Source organism: Theropithecus gelada, unplaced genomic scaffold, assembly GCF_003255815.1.
Source record: "Theropithecus gelada isolate Dixy unplaced genomic scaffold, Tgel_1.0 HiC_scaffold_15883, whole genome shotgun sequence".
In the NCBI taxonomy this organism is placed as follows: Eukaryota; Metazoa; Chordata; class Mammalia; order Primates; family Cercopithecidae; genus Theropithecus; species Theropithecus gelada.
The window spans coordinates 5131433-5153638 of record NW_020257640.1 but is presented as its reverse complement, the minus strand read 5'-3'; the positions used below and the strand labels follow the sequence as shown (position 1 = coordinate 5153638).

Here is a 22206-nt window from a genome sequence, read left to right as displayed (position 1 = left end):
TCCAGAATGCCATATAATTGGAATAATACAGTATGTACCCTTTTCAGATTTGCTTTTCTTTTTACTGAGCAATATGTAGTTTTCTCATTGCCTTCCCATGGCTTGATAGTTCTTTTCTGTTTGTCACTGAATAATATTTCACTGTCTGGATGTACCACAGTTTATCCATCCACTTACTGAAGGGCATCTTGGTTGCTTCCATATGTTTTGGCAATTACAAATAAAGCTGCACTGCCATAAACATCTGTGTGCAGGTTTTTGTGTGGATATTGTTTTCAACTCCTTTGGGTCAATACCAAGGATCATGATTGCTGCATTGTATGGTAAGAGTATGCTGAGTTTTGTAAGAAGTCACAAAAGAGTCTTCCAAGGTGGCTGTACCATTTTCCATTCCCACCAGCAATAAATGAGGGTTCCTGTTGCTCCACATCCTCACCAGTGTTTGGTGCCATCAGCTTTCTGGATTTTGACTATTCTAGTAGGTGTGTAGTGGTATCTCACTGTTTTACTTTGCTGTTTCCCTGATGACATATGCTGTGGAACACCTTTTCAAATGTTTTTATGCCATCTGTATATCTTCTTTGAGGTGTCTATTAAGGTTTCTGGCTCATTTTTTAAATGGGTTGTTCATACTCATTGAATTTTAAGAGTTCTTTGTGTATTTTGGATAACAGTATTTTATCTGATAAGTCTTTTGCAAATATTTTCTCCTAGACTGCGGCTTATCTTTCGATCCTCTTGTCAGTGTCTTTTACAGAGCAGATTTTTGTTGTTGTTTTTGACGAAGTCTAGCATGTCAATTCTTTCTTTACTGGATTGCGCCTTTAGTATTGCATCTGAGAAGTCATCACCAAACCTAAGGACATCTAATTTTTTTTTCCTATGCTATCTTTTAGGAGTTTCATAGTTTCACATTTTACATTTAGCCTATGATCCATTTGCAGTTAATTTTTGTGAAGGGTGTAAGGTCTAGTTCTAGATTAATTTTTCTTTTCCTATGAATATCTAGTTGTTAAAGCACTATTTGTTAAGCAGACGATCTTTTCTCTATTGTTTATTGCCTTTCCTCCTTCATCAAAGGTCAGTTGACTGTATTTATGTGGGTCTATTTCTGGGCTCTCATTTCTGTTCCATTGATCTATTGTCACTATTTTTTCACCAATGCCACTGTCTTACTTGCTGAAGCTTTATAGTATGTCCTCAAGTCAAGTAGTATTAATCCTCCAAAATTCTTTTCCTTCAATATTGTGTTGGCTATTCTAGGTCTTTTGCTTCTCCACATAAACTTTAGAATTAGTTTGTCAATATCCACAAAATAACTTCCTGAAGTTTTGATCAGAACTGCATTGAATCAAATTGGAAAGAACTCACATCTTGACATGATTGAGTCTTCCCATCCATGAACAAGAATATCTCAATTTATGTGGTTCTTTGATTTATTTCATTAGAGTCTTACAGTTTTCTTCATACAGATCTTCTACATATTTTTTTTCTTTTTTTAAATTTATTTTTTATTATTATTATACTTTAAGTTCTAGGGTACATGTGCATAACGTGCAGGTTTGTTACATATGTATACTTGTGCCATGATGCTGTGCTGTACCCATCAACTCATCAGCACCCATCAACTCGTCATTTACATCAGGTATAACTCCCAATGCAATCCCTCCCCCCTCCCCCTCCCCATGATAGGCCCTGGTGTGTGATGTTCCCCTTCCCGAGTCCAAGGGATCTCATTGTTCAGTTCCCACCTATGAGTGAGAACATGCGGTGTTTGGTTTTCTGTTCTTGTGATAGTTTGCTAAGAATGATGGTTTCCAGCTGCATCCATGTCCCTACAAAGGACACAAACTCATCCTTTTTTATGGCTGCATAGTATTCCATGGTGTATATGTGCCACATTTTCTTGAAAAGAGAGAAGAATCAAATAGACGCAATAAAAAATGATAAAGGGGATATCACCACCGACCCCACAGAAATACAAACTACCATCAGAGAATACTATAAATACCTCTACGCAAATAAACTAGAAAATCTAGAAGAAATGGATAATTTCCTGGACACTTACACTCTTCCAAGACTAAACCAGGAAGAAGTTGAATCCCTGAATAGACCAATATCAGGCTCTGAAATTGAGGCAATAATTAATAGCCTACCAACCAAAAAAAGTCCAGGACCAGATGGATTCACAGCTGAATTCTACCAGAGGTACAAGGAGGAGCTGGTACCATTCCTTCTGAAACTATTCCAATCAATAGAAAAAGAGGGAATCCTCCCTAACTCATTTTATGAGACCAACATCATCCTGATACCAAAGCCTGGCAGAGACACAACAAAGAGAATTTTAGACCAATATCCCTGATGAACATCGATGCAAAAATCCTCAATAAAATACTGGCAAACCGGATTCAGCAGCACATCAAAAAGCTTATCCACCATGATCAAGTGGGCTTCATCCCTGGGATACAAGGCTGGTTCAACATTCGCAAATCAATAAACATAATCCAGCATATAAACAGAACCAAAGACAAGAACCACATGATTATCTCAATAGATGCAGAAAAGGCTTTTGACAAAATTCAACAGCCCTTCATGCTAAAAACGCTCAATAAATTCGGTATTGATGGAACGTACCTCAAAATCATAAGAGCTATTTATGACAAACCCACAGCCAATATCATACTGAATGGGCAAAAACTGGAAAAATTCCCTTTGAAAACTGGCACAAGACAGGGATGCCCTCTCTCACCACTCCTATTCAACATAGTGTTGGAAGTTCTGGCTAGGGCAATCAGGCAAGAGAAAGAAATCAAGGGTATTCAGTTAGGAAAAGAAGAAGTCAAATTGTCCCTCTTTGCAGATGACATGATTGTATATTTAGAAAATCCCATTGTCTCAGCCCAAAATCTCCTTAAGCTGATAAGCAACTTCAGCAAAGTCTCAGGACACAAAATTAATGTGCAAAAATCACAAGCATTCTTATACACCAGTAACAGACAAACAGAGAGCCAAATCATGAATGAACTTCCATTCACAATTGCTTCCAAGAGAATAAAATACCTAGGAATCCAACTGACAAGGGATGTAAAGGACCTCTTCAAGGAGAACTACAAACCACTGCTCAGTGAAATAAAAGAGGACACAAACAAATGGAAGAACATACCATGCTCATGGATAGGAAGAATCAATATCGTGAAAATGGCCATACTGCCCAAGGTTATTTATACATTCAATGCCATCCCCATTAAGCTACCAACGAGTTTCTTCACAGAATTGGAAAAAAGTGCTTTAAGGTTCATATGGAACCAAAAAAGACCCCGCATCTCCAAGACAATCCTAAGTCAAAAGAACAAAGCTGGAGGCATCACGCTACCTGACTTCAAACTATGCTACAAGGCTACAGTAACCAAAACAGCATGGTACTGGTACCAAAACAGAGATATAGACCAATGGAACAGAACAGTCCTCAGAAATAATACCACACATCTACAGCCATCTGATCTTTGACAAACCTGAGAGAAACAAGAAATGGGGAAAGGATTCCTTATTTAATAAATGGTGCTGGGAAAATTGACTAGCCATAAGTAGAAAGCTGAAACTGGATCCTTTCCTTACTCCTTATACGAAAATTAATTCAAGATGGATTAGAGACTTAAATGTTAGACCTAAAACCATAAAAACCCTAGAGGAAAACCTAGGTAGTACCATTCAGGACATAGGCATGGGCAAAGACTTCATGTCTAAAACACCAAAAGCAATGGCAGCAAAAGCCAAAATTGACACATGGGATCTCATTAAACTAAAGAGCTTCTGCACAGCAAAAGAAACTACCATCAGAGTGAACAGGCAACCTACAGAATGGGAGAACATTTTTGCAATCTACTCATCTGACAAAGGGCTAATATCCAGAACCTACAAAGAACTCAAACAAATTTACAAGAAAAAAAAAAACAACCCCATCAAAAAGTGGGCAAAGGATATGAACAGACATTTCTCAAAAGAAGACATTCATACAGCCAACAGACACATGAAAAAATGCTCATCATCACTGGCCATCACAGAAATGCAAATCAAAACCACAATGAGATACCATCTCACACCAGTTAGAATGGCGATCATTCAAAAGTCAGGAAACAACAGGTGCTGGAGAGGATGTGGAGAAATAGGAACACTTTTACACTGTTGGTGGGATTGTAAACTAGTGCAACCATTATGGAAAACAGTATGGCAATTCCTCAAGGATCTAGAACTAGATGTACCATATGACCCAGCCATCCCATTACTGGGTATATACCCAAAGGGTTATAAATCATGCTGCTATAAAGATCTTCTACATATTTTGTTAGATTTATGCCTATTTCATTTTTCAGATGCTAATGTAAATGGCATCATTTTTACTTGTGCATTGTTAGTATACAAGAAAATGTTCAATTTTTTTTTGTATTAACGCTGTATCTGGCAATCCTGCTATAATCACTTATTATAATAGTTCCAAGGGTGTTTTTTTTTTTGGTTGATTCTTTCAGATTTTCTACATAGATAATCATGTGATCTGTGAGAAAAGGGCAGTTTTATTTCTTCCTTCCCAATCTGTACACTTTTTATTTCCTTTTCTTGTCTTATTGCATTAGTTAGGACTTTTGAATATGATCCTGAAAAGCAGTGGTGAGGAGGGACATCCCTGCCTATCCCTGACCTCAGTGAGAAGCTTTGAGTTTCTCATCATTAAGTGTGATGGCAGCTGTAGATTTTTTGGTAGATATTCTGTATCAAGTTGATGAAGTCCCCCTACCTCTCTTCCTACTTAAGAGCTTTTTTTAAAAAAAAAATCATGAGTAGGTGTTGGATTTTGTAAAAATGTTGTTTTTGTATCTATTACTATTATACACTTTTTTCTTTTTTAGCCTATTGATGTGCCAGATTATATTAATTGATTTTTGAATGTTGAACAAGAATTGCATACCTGGGATAGATTCCACTTGATTGTGGTGTATAATTTTCTTTTTGTACATTGTTGGATTAATTTGGTAATATTTGTTGAGAATTTTTGTATCCATGTTCATGAGATACTGATCTGTAGTTTTACTGTCCTTGGCTGATTTGGGTATTAGGATAATGTTGCCCCACAGAATGTGTTAGAAAGTATTCCCTTCGGTTTGTATTTCCTGAAAGAGATTGTTGAGAATTGGTATAATTTCTTCCTTAAAATGTTTAATGCAGTTTTCCAGTGAATCAATCTGGGCTTGGTGTTCTCTGTTTTGAAAGGTTATTAATTATTAATTCACTATATTTAGTAGCTATGGGCCTATTCAGATTTTCTATTTCTTCTTGTGTGAGTTTTGGCGGCTTATGTCTCTCAAGCTTGTGTCTTTGAAGGGATTGGTCCATTTAATCTACGTTATCAAATTTGTGAGCATAGAGTTGTTCACAGCAATCCATTGTCTTTTTTTTTTTTTTTTTTTTTTTTTTTAATCCCGAGATGGAGTCTTGCTCTGTCACCCAGGCTGGAGTGCAGTGGCATGATCTCAGCTCACTGCAACCTCTACCTCCTGGGTTCAAATGATTCTCCTGTCTCAGCCTCCTGAGTAGCTGGGATTACAGGCACACGCCACCACAGCCAGCTAATTTTTGTATTTTTAGTAGAGATGGGGCCTCACCATGTTGGCCAGACTGGTCTCGAACTCCTGACCTTGTGATCCACCTGCCTTGGCCTCCCAAAGTGTTGGGATTACAGGCTTGAGCCACCATGCCCAGCCTCCTTTGTCCATTTAATGTCCATGGGATCTATAGTGTTATCTCCTCTTTCATTTCTGGTACTATAATTTGGTAGATTTTTTCTTAGCCTGGCTAGAGTTTATTAATTTTATTTATTTATTCAAAGAATCTGCTTTTGGTTTCATTGGTCTTCTCTATGGATTTCCTGTTTTCACACGTTGATTTCTGCTCTAATTTTTCTTTTTCTTCTGCTTATTTTGGATTTAATTTGCCCTTTATTTCATCAGTTTCCTCAGGTGAAAGCTTAGATTAATGATTTTAGATGTTTGTTCTAATACATATATAAATATATAAAGTGTTATAAATTTTCATCTAAGTACTATTTTGCAGCATCACACAAATTTTGATGTTTTCATTTTCATTTACTTGAAAATATTTTAAAATTTTCATCAATTTTTTTCTTTGACCCATGTGCTATTTCAAAGTGATTTTTAAGTTTCCAAGTATTTGAGGATTTTCTATTCTTTTTGTGAAAGAAAGAAAGAAAAAAAGCCAGACTTTGTATGCTTTCTCTTCTTTTAAATTTGTTAAAGTGTGTTTTATGGCCAAATGTGGTCTGCCTTGGTGAATGTTCTAGGTGAGCTTGAGAGGAATGTGTAATCTACTGTTGTAGGCTGTGTAGTCTATAGATGTCAATTATATTACGTGACTGATGGTGTTTTTGAGTTCAACTATGTCTTTAATGATTTTCTATCTGCTCTATTTGTCCATTTATCATACAGAAGTGTTGAAGTCTCCAACTATAATAATGAAGTCATCTGTTCCTTCTTGCAGTTCTATCAGTTTTTGCCTCATATATTTTGGTTCTGTTTTTAAGCACATACACATTAAAAATTGTTATGTCTTCTTGGAGTACTGACTTTATCATTGTGTAATGTTCCCCTCTGTCTCTGACAACTTTCTTTGCTTTGAAGTTTGCTCTGCCTGAAATGAAATTAGCTACTCCCTCTTTCTTTTGATTAGTGTTAGCATGGTATATCTTTTTCCATCCCTTTACATTTAATCTATATGTGTCTTTATGTTTAAAGTGGGTTTCTTGTAGACAACATATAGTTATCTTGTTTTTTGATCCACTCTGACAGTCTCTTTTAGTAGGTGCCTTTAGACCAATGATGTTTGGGGTGATTACTGACATAAATAAATATTTACCATTTTTGTTACTGTTTCCTATTTGTTGTCTTTTTTCTTTGTTCCTATTTTTCTCTTGCACTCTTTTTCTGCCCCTTGTAGGTTTCTTGTTTGTTTGTTTATTTTGTTATGTTGCCCAGGCTGTTCTCAAACTCTTGAGCCTGAAGCAATCCTCCTGCCTCAGCCTCCTGAGTAGCTGGGATTATAGGTCTGTGCCACTGTGTACAGCTCTGCCCTTTATAGTTTTAATTGAGAATATTATTTCATTTCTCCTTTTTTAGCGTATTAGTTACACTTCTTCACTTTTTTTTTAGTGGTTGACCCTTGAGTTTGCAATACACATTTACAACTAATCCAGGTCCATTTTCAAATAACACTATATTATTTCATGGGTAGAACACATACCTCATAATAACACAATAATTCTAATCCCTCGCTCCCATTTCTTGTATCTTGCTATCATTCATTTCACTTACATCTAGCTTACATAAGTGTGTTTGTGTGTGTGTGTATATATATCTTCAAATACATTGTTGCTATTATTTTTTGAACTTGTTAGATCAAATAAGAAAAATAAAAGTTTTTATTCTATCTTTACTTATTAATTATCTGATGCTCTTCCTTTCTTTACACAAATCTGAGTTTCTGATATATAATTTTCCTTTTCTGAAGAACTTCCTTTAACACTTCTTCCAAGGCAGGTCTACTGGCAACAAATTCCCTTGATTTTTGTCTGATAAATGTTTTTTTTTTTTCTCCTTCATTTTTAAAGGATAATTTTCCAAGATATAGAATTCTAGGTTGGTGGATTTTTTTTCTCTCAATGCTTTAAACATTTTACCTCACACTCTTCTTGCTTGTATGGTTTCTGAAGAGAAGCTGGATGTAATGCATATCTTTGCTATCTATAGGTTTTCCCTTTGGCTTCTTCCAAGATTTTTGTCTTTATTTTTGCTTTTCTCAAGTTTAAATATGACATGCCTAGGTGTCTGTATTTTATATCCGGTATTTATTCTTCTTTAACCTCCTTGGATCTGTGGCGTGGTGTCTAATATTAACTAGGGGGCATTCTCAGTCATCATTGCTTCAAATACTGCTTATATTCCTTTTGTTCTCCTTCTGGTATTCTCATTAAGTGTATTTACAACTTTTGTAGTTGTCTCACCACTCTGGACTCTTCTATTTTTATACATCTTTTTTTCTATTTGTGTTTTGGTTTCAAAAGTTTCTAATGTCATATCCTGAAGTTCAGAGATTCCTTCCTCATCTGTGCCCAGTCTACTAATGAACTTATGAAAGGGAAACTTCCTTTCTGTTGGTGTTTTGATATCTAACATTTAAAAAATTCTTTTTTTAGAATTTCAATTTCTTTGCTTTACATTACTCATCTTTCTTGCATGTTGTCTTCTTTTTATTTTAAAGCTGTTATTAATCATAGTTTAAAAAAAATTCCTTGTCTGATAATTCTCACATCATAGCCATCTATGACTGGTTTCATGCTTGTTCAGTCTTCAAACTGTGTTGTTTGCCTTTTAGTGTGCTTTGTAATTTTTTTGTTGAAAGGTAGACATGATGCACTGGGTAAAAGGAACTGTGGTAGATGGACCTTTAGTTAATATGGTGGTGAGGTATGGGAGAAGGGGAAGTGTTCTGTAGTCCTGTGATTAGGGTCTCAGTTGTTTTTTAGCCTGTGTGCCTGGACTGTAAACTTTACTAGTGCTTCTCAGTCCTACTTCCCCCTTAGGTGGGGCAGGATGGCTACAGGGGACTGGAGGTGGGTATTTCCCTTCCTCCAGGTAGACTGGGCTCTGATAAAAGCCCTCAGGTTAGGCTCTGGTAAGTTAATCTCATGAGGATAGGCCCTATTAAGAACAGAATGGTTGGCCGGGCGCGGTGGCTCACGCCTGTAATCCCTGAACTTTGGGAGGCTGAGGCGGGCGGATCACGAGGTCAGGAGATCGAGGCCATCCTGGCTAACACGGTGAAACCCCGTCCCTACTAAAATACAAAAAAATTAGCAGGGCGAGGTGGCGGGTGCCTGTAGTCCCAGCTACTCGGGAGGCTGAGGCAGGAGAATGGCGTGAACCCGGGAGGCGTAGCTTGCAGTGAGCCAAGATGGTGCCACTGCACTCCAGCCTGGGGGACAGAGTGAAGACTCCGCCTCTAAAAAAAAAAAAAAAGAACAGAATGGTTTGGCATATTTCAAAATGGATTCCTTTCCCTTCCCCTTGCCAAAAGCACAAGGTGATTTTTCTCCAGTATTTACTGTGAGGACTTGAGAGAGATCCTGGAAACAATAAAACATAAAAATGTACACCTCTACCCTCTACCCCACTCCATGACTAAGTCTTCCTGGATTTTTTAACTGTCAGATTTTTCCACACTGAGCCTCCAGCAATTTGTCAGTTTAGAGCTTACGTTTTCTTACCCCGGCACTGGTTCCTGCAGAAGTTTCTGGTTGTGGGTTTTTGCTCTGGTAAGTGGTGATGCTCTATATTCACCTGACCATTTTTGGAGCAGCATGTAGCCCTGTGATCTCACTTCTCTGACAAGTCTAAGAGGAGTTGTTGTCTTTCTGGTTTGTTCAGCTTCTTCCTTGTTTTTCTGTTTTATTTTTTAATTCCATTATTTTCTTTTTCTTTCTTTTCTTGAGACGGAGTCTCGCTCTGTCGCCCAGGCTGGAGTGCAGTGGCCGGATCTCAGCTCACTGCAAGCTCCGCCTCCCGGGTTCACGCCATTCTCCTGCCTCAGCCTCCCGAGTAGCTGGGACTACAGGCGCCCGCCACCTCGCCCGGCTATTTTTTGTATTTCTTAGTAGAGACGGGGTTTCACCGTGTTAGCCAGGATGGTCTCGGTCTCCTGACCTCGTGATCCGCCCGTCTCGGCCTCCCAAAGTGCTGGGATTTTCTTTGTTGCAAGGTAAAGGAAGCACCTGATGAGGCCAAAATGGTGTTCACCGCACATTGCAGAGCAACGGTGGCCTTCCAGGCGAGCGGAGACTCCTGGCGGGAGCAGAAGGAGAAGCGAGCAACCATGATGGTGGGAATTCTGATTGGCGTGTTTGTGCTGTGCTGGATCCCCTTCTTCCTGACGGAGTTCATCAGTCCACTCTGTGCCTGCAGCCTGCCCTCCATCTGGAAAAGCATATTTCTGTGGCTTGGCTACTCCAATTCTTTCTTCAACCCCCTGATTTACACAGCTTTTAACAAGAACTACAACAATGCCTTCAAGAGCCTATTTATTAAGCAGAGATGAACACAGGGGTTAGAGAGACGTGGGTAGATTGTAAGGAGGAAGGAAATTTGGACTTTTTCATCAGTGATCTGAGATCCTTCCCTCCACAGCTGAGTGCTAATGCTGTCTTGAGAGTTATACCATTGGACTTGGACTGTAGAAGCAGCAGAGCCAAGGCTCTCAAGAAAGACAGCATAGGTCTGGCAGATGTTGTAACTATGCCTTCTTCCCATGTGCATGGCAGACATTGCCAATTGGTCATGGCTTGGCTCCCCACTGAGCAGGAACCTGGTCTCAGAATCCTTTCCAGGACAGCACTCTAGGCAGCTACTGTTGATTATTTAAAATTAACGCAAGAGTTGAAGCTGATTTGCTTTTCTTTTGTCAATAGTATATTCCTCAGAGGGCTGTTCTCAGCACATGGCCCCAGTGGTGTGTTTGGTGGCCCACTCAGAAGACTTTCTCCTTTGTGGAAGAGCCCTCTCTACCTCTTTTATTCACCTTACTTAGCTTATCTTCCCCAGGCTCTTACGCTTCCCCAACAGGATAGTGTATGCCAATTTGTGAGAAGATGAGGATCCCTGAAGTTTTGCTTTAAAAAAAAGATGTTCAGTGCAAACCATACCTACTGCATCAGGCTCTCAAAGAAGAGGTCTGGTAATCCATCTCTTCAGTTGTCTAGATGACTTTCTTTTCATCAGTGAGAGATACTTCTGGATATTCAGGTTGCTCTTTAGGCCAACTAAATTGGTATTTCTGGGAGGTGAAACCCCAGGCAACAGTGTTTTTTAAAGCTTGCCAGGTAATTCATTTCTAGACTCAGAATCATTCTTATGGTGGACACATACCTGCATATGACACCGAGATAGGAAAAATGATGCCTATTGTAGGATTCAAAACCAACAACCCCTCACCCCCACCCAAAACTGCCATAGTGACTCATGGCCTTCCAGAAAATGTTAAATGTGGCCCAGATGTATAGGAATCCAAGGCATGGACTACATCATCTTGGTCCCAGTTTACCTCATTTTGGAGGCAGAATAGCTGCCTATTGATTAGGCTTTTTAATTTGTACAAAGGATCTGCTCCACCAGTGGTTCATTTCATATCTGAGTTATACAGATATTCTTCACCCTTACGCTAAATCGTACCAATATTTTAAGGTTTATTAGAGAATACAGGTCCATAGTTCCTTTTCCAAAGTCTTTGGGACCAGATGTGTTTCAGAATCTAGAATTATTTTTTGGGTTTTAGGCATATATAGTATATAAACATTTATGGTATAGTCCATACATTAGAAAACACCCCTGACTGGGTCTAGGACAGCAGCATGTAATCAATAATTGAGTATTTCTGCAGTAAGATGTATGAATATATACACTGTGAGAAAAGGACTAGAAATAGCCTCATATTAGTGCAGGTCATTTGGGTCAGATCAGTTGTGTTGTAAAATGAATTACAAACACTTGTTTTCTCAACAATTTGTATTTTTGCAATTGTGGATCGTGCACCAGTATAACCTCAAGTCATATACAGTTCCAGCTCTGATAGGTACCAACCCTGTTAAATGAAGGAATTCTGAAGAGTCTGGCAAGAATACATGGTCCAACCATTCCATTGTTGCTAGAGATTGGGCATCATGAAGGTAATTAGTGTGGTACCCTGGACAGCCTTCTTGGAGTTGTGTTTTGGAATTCTGTTCTTTTTCATTGGAAGATACAGGAAATATTCTTATAAAACGCATCAGTGCATTTCACATAATGATGCAGTTAATCATCCTATTACATTCTTTGCGAAGTCATGTTTTCTTTTCATGACAATCAGGATTATTGACTGTGTTTCCATTTTTATTTTGATAAGGAAGCAGCACAGAACCAAATTGTTGGCTTAACTCTGGAATTTATATAAAACCCAGTAGCCTACTTATTTGTGTATAATGTTTCCAGCCAGTTTATAATTCCAATTTTAGATTTCCCTATCTTAGTGTTTTATGTTCAGTTTATAGTTTACTGTTGTTCTGCTTGTTTCCTACAAGCCACCTCATATCTCGTGAATTAAGGCAGGGAAGAAATTAATAAGCAGGTGACTGACAACCTGGAGGAGGTGGAACAGGTATGTAGTTACCAGTCAAATGATACACTCAGTCATCCATCACTGTTGTCTTTTAAGGGTCAGAGCTCAATCTTGGGTCTACTGAGAATCTTCCCTCATTGACTGAAAGATAATAGGGGGTATTAATAATCTCCCCATCTCTCCCTTCATAAAATGCACATTCGGGAATAAATTTTAAAAGTAGTGTTTATTGAGCACCCATCATGCATAACTGTTGTACTGGGTTTTATATACAAATGATCACTTACTCCTCTATTCACTCTATAAGGTAAATATAATCCTCACTAACTATATTCTAAGAGGATGAGTAGCTTGCGCATGGTCACAGAGTGAATACATAGCAGACAGGTATTTGGACTCAAGTCTGCCTGTTTCCAAACATGAGAAAGATGAACGGAACCTAACAGAAACCTGACTAGACTCCATGTTTCAACTGTGGCTTGCATTTTGCAGCATGAGATCCACATGAGCCTTTGCAGACTGCACCTGATATAGTGAATCCTCTTGCATTATTCTAGTTGGATTCCAGGAAGAGGTTTCAAGGAGAGTCTGGGTATGGTTGGGTAGGCACCTGTAGAATTTTTTGGTTTACTCTTGCTATTGGATAGTGTGCGTTTATTGTTTATTTGGCAGGGGCTTTGACTTAATGTACTCTCATTATGGAAGCATCCTGGGCAGAAGGAATCACATTTATGTTTAGATTTCCTTAACAGAAAACGATTTGCTTGCCAATTTGGTGGCAACTTCTGCGGGACATTTTAGACTTCAAACTTTTCTTCAGTTAGTAAGCCTTCTTCAACTGCTCACAATAATTATAAAATGTTGAATTCCTGAAACGGATTAGTTGATGATTGACTTTATGCAAGGATGCACTTATGATTCCTTTTAATTCAGAGTATATGAAATGGAATTCTAGGGACAAAAACACATCTGATTTCCAATTAACATTCTAGGAACATCCTTGGTAAGTGTAATGTCTCTGTTCTCCCTCCATCCTCTTTGCCTATAGAACATAAGTAAGATGGAGTTGGGAGGCTGTTAGAGGAATTCATCTCTCCCCTGTGTGGATTTATTTTCTTTCTTTCCTTTATTTATTTATTTATTTTTTTGAAACGGAGTCTCGCTCTGTCGCCCAGGCTGCAGTGCAGTGGCGCGATCTGGGCTCACTGCAAGCTCCGCCTCCTGGGTTCACGCCATTCTCCTGCCTCAGCCTCCCCAGTAGCTGGGACTACAGGCGCCCGCCTCCACGCCCGGCTAATTTTTTTTTGTTTTTAGTAGAGGCAGTGTTTACACCGTGTTCGCCAGGATGGTCCTGATCTCCTGACCTCGTGATCCGCCCTCCTCGCCCTCCCAAAGTGCTGAGATTACAGGTGTGAGCCACTGCGCCCGGCCATGTGTGGATTTATTTTCTAAGTTATCACTAAGGTGTCACAATTTAATTGCACAAAGTTCCAGGTCTGTAGGATGGATGTGGCTAATGGAAGAGCTTTATTAATTTGGTCATCTATAACACATGAAGTATGCTACTTTTCTCCCTTTGAATATGGCCTCCATGTTTCTTCAGGCATATCTGAGGGATTTTTTTTTTTTTTAACTTTTTTTGTGTAGAAACAGGATCTTCCTATGTTGCCCAGGCTGGTCTTGAACTCCTGGCCTCAAGCAGTCCTCACACTTTGGCTTCCCAAAGTGCTGGGATTATAGGCATGAGCTACCATGCCTGGCCTTGTCTGAGCGAACTTGGATTCTTACAATGGCTGTGCTCTGTGAGCGTCTATTCCACATGTAGGTCCCATTCCCAGAAGGCTGCTCTTCTGGCCCCTCACCTGAGTGGTGTGGAGAGGTATCTTTTCAACTCCAGGTCACAACCTATCATAAAACCAGTTTGGGGTTTGCTCAATCAGCTGCATTCTTAATAGTCGTGTGCAATTACTATGACGTCTCGGTGGTACACAGCAAATCTTTATTTCTTGCTTATATGCCTGAGTTGGCTGGGATTTCACTGATCTAAGGCAGGGCTCTTCTGGGCTTGGCTTCAAGCTGCAGGTTGTGTCTAGGCCTGCTCTATTTGTCCTTCATCCTGTCCTTGGGCCAACAGGGTACTTCTCAAGAGAGAAAGGCAAGAAGGTAAACCCATCCGTGCAAGCATACTTTCAAAACTTGTATCAAGTCAGCTAACAACCCATAGGACAAGCAAAAGCCCAAAGTCAAGGGGAAGTACATTTCACCTGCCATAAAAAGGCATCTGCTATGACGGGATGATGGAAAGCAGCACTTCAATGCTCAGCATTTTCAAAACAGGAAAAAAAAAATCAGAGTGTTGTATTAAAAGGGGAAGTATTATCTCATAAAACTTTCATTTTATATTTAAATCTGGAGTATGCCCTGCCCTCCCCATAGTCAACACAGCCTCCAGAGGGATCCTTTTTTTTTTTTTTTTTTTTTTGGAGACAGTCTTACTCTGTCGCCCAGGCCGGAGTGTAGCGGTGTGATCATGCCTCTCTGCAGCCTTGACTTCCCAGGCTCAACCCATCCTCCCACCTCTGCCTCCTGAGTAGCTTGGACTACAGTTGTGCTCCACCACACCTGGCTAATTTTTTGTATTTTTAGTAAAGATGGGGTTTTGCCATATTGCCCAGGCTAGTCTTGAACTCCTGGGCTCAAGCGATCACCCCTTCTCGGCCTCCCAAAGTGCTGGGATTACAGGCATGAGCCACCGCACTCAGTGTAGGGATGCCTATTAAAATGAACAGATTGGCCGGGCACAGGGGCTCATACCTATAATCCTAGAACTTTGGGAGGCTGAGGTGGATGGATCGGCTGAGGTCAGGAGTTCGAGACCAGCCTGACCAACGTGGAGAAACCCCATCTCTACTAAAAATATAAAAATAGCCAGGTGTGGTGGCACATGCCTGTAATCCCAGTTACTCGGGAGGCTGAGGCAGGAAATTGCTTGAACCCAGGAGGTGGAGGTTGTGGTGAGCCAAGATTGCGCCACTGCACCCCAGCCTGGGCAACGAGAGCGAAACACCATCTCAAAACAAACAAAAAAATGAACCCAGATCGCATTGATTTCCTTCTCAAAAACCCTCCAGTGGCTCCGCACACAGGTCCCCTTCATGTTCCTCAAACTCACCTGCTGCGTATGCTCCTACCTGAGGGCCTTTACACTTGCTATCCCCTGTGCCTGGAATGTTCTTTACACAGGTATCTATATACTCAGTCCCTCACTAGTCAGTGAGTGAGGCCTTCCTTCACTTCTCAATATAAAATTGCAACCGCCACCAAGCCAGACACTCCTGATACTCTTCCTTGCTTTAATCAGCATATTGAAGCACCACATGCCAATATTTACATAATTATCTGGTTCATATGTTTTTTCCGCTGGAGGGTAGCTCCAAGAAGGCAGTTTCTTTTGTCTGCTTTTTTTACTGCTATATTCTCAGGGCCTGACACGTAGAAGAAACTCAAGTATTTGTTGGTCGAATGCACAAGCTAACAGAGGTTCATTTTTCTCATGGAACAAGAATATGGAAGCAGGTGGGCCGCAGCGTGGTTGAAGGCTTGTCATGCCTTCGGAGAGCCAGGCTCTTTCCACCTTTTCCCTCTGCCAACCTCAGTGCGTTGGGATGTCTCTTTTCATGGTCTGAAGATGGGTGAAATCTTTCCAAGAACTTCAGCAGTCTCCCCTAAACTGGCCGTAACTGCCTTAGACATCCATCCGCAAACCAGCAGTTGGCCAACAGAAGTAAGATTCCCGACTGGAACGGCTGTCATGTTCCTCTCCTGGGGCTGACACACAGCCACCTCGGAGCTGGACAAAACCAGAGTTGTGTTGGTTTTTAAAAGGCGGCAGGGGTGGAGGATCACCCACAGCAGGTTTCCACACAAGATGGGCACGGCTTCGGGAGGATGTTAACAGCCCCCCTGGAATCATGACTCAGAGGTATGCCTATCTTTTGTGCCCCAAAAGTCAGAGGACCAGGGTTGCACTGTGATGTTTGTGAGATGGAGGGAACCCTGCAGCAGCCCATCTGTCCCAGGGATTAGTCATGTCACCATCCATTTCCCCGTCCCCATCCCTCCCTCTGCTGACCCAACATGCTCCCAGAGTGTGAGGAGAGCCAGCCTCTGCTTCGCTGCCCCATTCTGTTCTACCAGAAAAGGACACCCCCCCTTTGTATGGCCCACTGCCTCAAGACCCAAGAAAGAGTCTCACTACTTTTGAATCAAAGGCTTTATCTTTAAGAAAGCAGATTTACTGAATCAGAATTTTCTTCCATTTTGGTTCTATTGTTTTAAGAAAAGTAAACCAAATTAAAAATTAAAAACTATTTTTTTAATAGATAATACATGTACATGGTACAAAATTCAAAAGGTACAAAAGGTGTACATTGAAAAGTCATTCCCACCCCTCTTCCCAGAGGCAATCAGGCTGCCAGGTTGCTGGGTATCCTCCCAGAGAAATCCTAGGCATATGCAGGCAGACATATGATATACATGTGTATATGTCTGTGTGAAAACATATGCACACACATACATCTACACATTTTTCTCCATTCCAAACATTAAGATACCATGGGCTTCTTTTTTCCCCCACTTAATCATGCATCTTGGGGACCATTCTATGGTAGTACACACACACAGGATCCACTGTTTTAAGTTTCTGCAAACTATTCCGTTGTTTAAGCTGGTCATAATGTATTTAAGCATTCCCCTATACTGGTGGCACTCTCCAACTTTTTGCTATTACAGTGTTTCAACAAAAACCCTTGTACACAGGTACAATTCTTAGTTCAAAAAGCTGATGCATTTGCACTTTTGACAGACACTGGCTGTCCCCCATGGAGTGCCTACGTGTCACACTCCTGCCACCACTGTATCTAGTGCTGCCACCCACAGCCTTGCACTGTGCTCCCACTTCCTGGTTCACATGGCTGAGACCTTTCTACCCATCAAGTTACCTTTAGATTCATGACACATTTTGAGCCGAAACATACCTTATCTCTAACATTACTGTAGTTCTTCTCTCTCTTTTTCCCTTCTTGGGGAAAAAAAAAAAAAATCTGTAAAAGGCAATTCCTTTGAAAGATTCAAAAGCTCTGACACCTTGTTTCATCTCAAACTTCAAGGTTACTGTATAACACACTCTAAGACCCTCTAAAGTTGTGAAAACTGTTTACCTGTCCTCAAACTAAGCATCAAGTAGAGGAAAGGTTCAATCTAAATTTTGCTAATAGAGATGCAAAGTTGCCATGTGGAAAAGCCATTTTATCCAACTGGAGTTTCCCAGTCAGTCATCTACCTTGAGCTAGATGCTGGGGAGACTGTGGTAAGACAGGCCCTTACTTTTGTTGCCCAGGGCCAGGCCCAGTGGCCCTGGGCAGGCATGAGTTCGGCACATTTGGGGGACGGATGTAAGGCTGGTGTGGAGCATCCACGGTATTCACCGTGTTGTCAAGTATGCTGCAGATCCTCCAGGAGTTTTGCACATTTATTGTGAGAAGAGGGAATACTACTATAGCACTACCTTTTACAATGCATCTTCAGCCTGTCATAGAAGGAATGCTCTGGACTTCATGAAAAGGATCAAGAGAGGGCGTGGGAGATTCTGAAGATGCACGGAACAAGGCACTTTCCTTGGGAATCCCAACCACGGGGACAGACGATGGCACCCATCCTATGGGGCACTTTGTTGTACTGTTCTGCATTAAGATGTTCTTTTACCTTGAGGCCAACACCAGCCATGAGTAAATCATAAAGTGCTTCCTTAAAGTGTTCTTCCTCAGTGCATGTTTCAACTCAGCATCTGCACTTCAGAGCAAGGGGTCAGGCTCAAAGTAACTGTGCTACTGTTAGATGCCTACCTCCCCTTTAGGGTGATCATCAGTCACCTACAGAGTGGGTGAACAAGACCATCTGAGGCAGCAGAAATATGAGGGCACAGGTTATGGCCAGGGCTCACTGTTCAGAGTACCCTTTCAGGCAGGTCTGCTTCGGTCACTAGAGACGTGACTTGGGCCTGACATCGACGTCACAACCCTGAGGTCTGAGGTCCCAGGCATGACACTTGGTGAGGTAGTGAAAGGACGGTCTGAAGGCTTCTCCAGCCTCTGCTCAAGGTTTCAGGAGGTCCCAAGGGCTCAGTGTTGTCAGAGAATGCTTCCCATGCCTGGGCCTTCTGGTTGTGCTGACAGACTCAGCGGACACTGGCAGGACCCAGCTATCCTGAAAATATGTAAAGGCTACGAGCTAGAACCATTAAAACGATGAACTTTAGACTCTAACAGAGATATGCTTGACAAACTGGGAATTTGTCCTCTGTTAAAAAACCCCTCAGCGTGACTCTGACGACTGTTTAACACTCTGCATCTCCCTCTAGTGGTGTTAGCTAACCCCAGTCATCCAGTAGAGACAGAGCACAGGTCAAAGATATCAAAAAATGTCCTAGCATCTCCCCACGCACTTTGCGATCACCCAATCTTGTCCTGCTCACAACAGCTCTGATTGCGGCTTAAGCAGAGCAGTCCCATGCACTCCTTAAGAAGCACGTAGTGGGAAGGAGCCCCCAACCCAGAGGCTGGCGGAGATTCCACAGCACTGTGCAGCCTGCCCGCTAGCAACTCCCTGTGCTGACTGAGCAGGGCGCCTGTCCCTCCTGGGGAAACCTGGTTCCTCCTGAAGCGCACATGTTAAAAAAGTAACTGAAGGATGTTCTTGCTTCCTTTTAACTCTGGAGAAGCCTGTGGGCTTAGAGCATAATGCCACACCATGTCTAGGCATACAGAGAGCCATAGCCCTGGGAAGACCCCTTCTGGCTCTCCAGGTGGTTTCCGAAATGATCAGGGGCCTTGGGGCATCTCCTTAGCCTGTATGGCTTCACTATAAAGTCATATCCTAATTACTCAGAAGACACTGTCCACACTGAGGGTTGCCTGCAGCAAGTGTGAAATCTGAGCTCAAACTGGCTTCTGTGGTCTAATTCAAAGTGTATTCAGGCAACAGAAACTGATTCATCCGTAGTAGGCCTTGTGGATAAAAAAAAAAAAAGGGAATAGAGATCTATGGACACCTCTCTATACCAAAACCAAACCAAATGAAACACAGCTCAAAATAAATGCCTGCACTTTCAAAAAGAATTACTGGCTGCTTTGGATTAATCATGCCGTACTTTCCCATCAGCACAGAGGTGGACTCCAGTAACCCCAAAATGTCATCTGCCTCCCTACCATCTGTGGACAAATATTCGAATAACTGCCCCAACTGTTCACAAAGTTCAGTTAGCCAGGGGTGGGCCTACAAGCTGCTTAACAAGATAACGCAGATGTTTCCCTGACTGAAATAATTTCAAACGCAGTCAAAATTCTGTCTCCTTCCCCTGCCCTCAAAGTGCCACCTGTTCTTTTGCAATTACTGCTTCAACTTCACCCAGCCCTTCAAAACCCCCACATGACCGCGGCTCAGGGCCCAGCTGAGGCGGAGCTGCACATGGCCCAAGAAGCGCCCTCACGTGGCAGTTTCTATTTGCAAGCTGCTGCTTCCCCCTGGCTCAGGCAGGCCTTGCTGGCCCTGGCACTGAAACCAGTGGCTGTTTTTAATCCAGCACGTGTGTGTGTTTTTGAATCTGTACATGTCGGCCCTGCTTAATCACATCCATTAGGGAACTAAAAATGAACACATTTCTGTGGCTGCTGAATGCTCCAGTTGCTTGACATGTTTAAGCTTTTGTGTCAAGCTTACTGTCCAAACCTGCCGCCTGGTATGTTTGCAAGATTTATGCAGAATGGAGCACAAACCTACTGAACATGACTGAGTTACCAGACTCCTGAGGACCAGGGCAGCAGGAGCTCCGTGTCTGATCTGCACTGGTTATTTCCAAGGATTAAAGTCAACCGTCAGCTGCCCTTCCAAGGCCCTCCAAAGTCTAGTCTCAGCCCTACTTCCTAGATGGGTCTCTGAAGCCTCCTGAAGAGACCAGTTTATCCCCTCCTTTCCCAACACGCATGCCTTGCACTCCTCTGCATCCTCTTGGGTTTTTAATCATAGCGTATTTTCATTTAAAACAATCTTCCTGCCTGTCAACATCTGATTCTCCCTTTAGATTGGGCCCAAATGCTGCCTCCTCCAGGAAGTTTCCCTGGATCTCTGCAAACCCCACTGCTCTTCCTCCTGACACCCTACTTGCCTTGAGTGCAGGGAACAGTGTCTCTCTCTCTCTCCTGGCTCAGATCATGACCCATCTGCAGTGTAGCCTCATCGAATGTGCCTTCAATGAGGGGGATGCATAGCCCCTCTGCATGCTGTGACTCAAAGGAACATTGGGGCAGGGGAAGGTGTAATTTTTATTGAAGTGTCCTCAGCACAAGGTCTGTTTTCAATTTTCTGAGAAATAAACCTGAGTAACGTATAAAAATTAAAACGACACCGAATTTTCATTCCAGTTGCTGTCACCAAGCCTGCTGGTTGGCACCTGGAGGAGCTGGGAACAAAAGGTACCATGGCAGGTGAAAGGCCCAAGTGACCAACACTACATGGGCTGATCATTTCAGCTACATGCCTTCTGTTTACTGAAAAACATCTCAGATGGTCCAGTTCTGTGGTCAAGTGTGCTGTGTATCTGCCTCCCTGGGCCACCTGCTGGGTGCCTGTGCAGTAGGAACTCTGTTTTACATGTCTCTGAATCTTCCTCAGTGCTTATTTCTCAGTGGGTGCTCAATTAATACTTGCTAAACAAATGAATTCTTCTTTATTCAGAGTCCACACAAATACAGGTACCTTTGTAAGTGCAATGTTACTGGAGACATAAAAGTTGATCAACAGGGAAAAGTACTGCCGACATTCTTCACAGGATGATGGGTGTTATCCAAGCCACATGTTTACGGTCTGATTCCATCAACAGCAGTCAACAGAGATGAATGGAAGCAAAGAGGAGAAAGAAAACATCCAGGTTGTTGAAACCATTACACCTGCATCTCTCTACTGTCGCTTTCAGAACCATTTCATGATCCTGTAGTTGATACACGGTGCTTAAAAGTAAAATCAATGACATACAACCATGGCTGGGGATGTTCAGGAGGCCTTCGCTTTCACCTTGGACAGCAGCATCTCATTCTTGCGGCCCTCCTGGAGGGGAAGCAGAGAGTATAGAGAGAGTGGTGACTACATTAGCACCCACGTGAGGCCAAGATGGTCTCAGTGCCCTTCCCATATCCCTATGGGAGACATCTCCTGGCCAACCTAGTCTCTTGGCATGCTGCCACCAGCATGGTGAAGCTTCCTGATGACCTATGACATCAACACCAAAATAACTATAATGATGCTCCATTTCTGGGCTGTCAGACTGAAAACAGGATGAGAGGATAGGTACTGTCATTCCTAAAGACTTCATGAAGTCTATGAAACGTCAAGGGGATGGAAGCAGAAAGCACACTTATCTGCCAGTCTTGGCGTACTATGGTGAGTGAGTGGGGAAAGGCTTTGGAGACAGCAGCCTAAAAAGAGATAAAAGGGAGCCCTAGTTTACATAGCAGGCAAAACACATAGCGTTCTAACAACAGTGAAGGTTAAGAATATTCTTGTCTTTAAGAAACTCAGAAAATAGGATAAAAGATATTCATCAAGAGATAATGGGGCCGGGCGCGGTGGCTCACGCCTGTAATCCCAGCACTTTGGGAGGCCAAGGCGGGCGGATCACGAGGTCAGGAGATTGAGACCATCCTGGCTAACACGATGAAACCCCGTCTCTACTAAAAATACAAAAAATTAGCTGGGCCTGGTGGCGGCCATCTGCAGTCCCAGCTACTCGGGTGGCTGAGGCAGGAGAATGGCGTGAACCCGGGAGGCGGAGCTTGCAGCGAGCCAAGATTGTGTCACTGCACTCCAGCCTGGGTGACAGAGCGAGACTTCGTCTCAAAAAAAAAAAAAAAAAAAAAAAGGAAACCCACCCTTCCTTAAAACCAA

At 41.9% G+C, this 22206-nt stretch overlaps 2 protein-coding genes across 2 annotated transcripts in view; one reads left to right on the top strand and one right to left on the bottom strand.

Moving 5' to 3' along the window:
• The window catches only part of LOC112617130 (5-hydroxytryptamine receptor 5B-like), a 39673-nt gene extending 29172 nt beyond the window's left edge, over positions 1-10501 (top strand). Inside the window, 1 exon segment of the mRNA XM_025373858.1 lies at positions 9823-10501. Within this exon segment, the coding sequence (XP_025229643.1) occupies positions 9823-10158 (336 nt within the window). The 3' untranslated portion in view covers positions 10159-10501.
• A 5967-nt stretch (positions 10502-16468) lies between these two features.
• Positions 16469-22206, bottom strand: part of LOC112617124 (coiled-coil domain-containing protein 93) — a 94137-nt gene continuing 88399 nt past the window's right edge. The window contains exon 24 of the mRNA XM_025373853.1: positions 16469-21369. Within this exon, the coding sequence (XP_025229638.1) occupies positions 21316-21369 (54 nt within the window). The 3' untranslated portion in view covers positions 16469-21315. The remainder of the gene's footprint in view (positions 21370-22206) is intronic.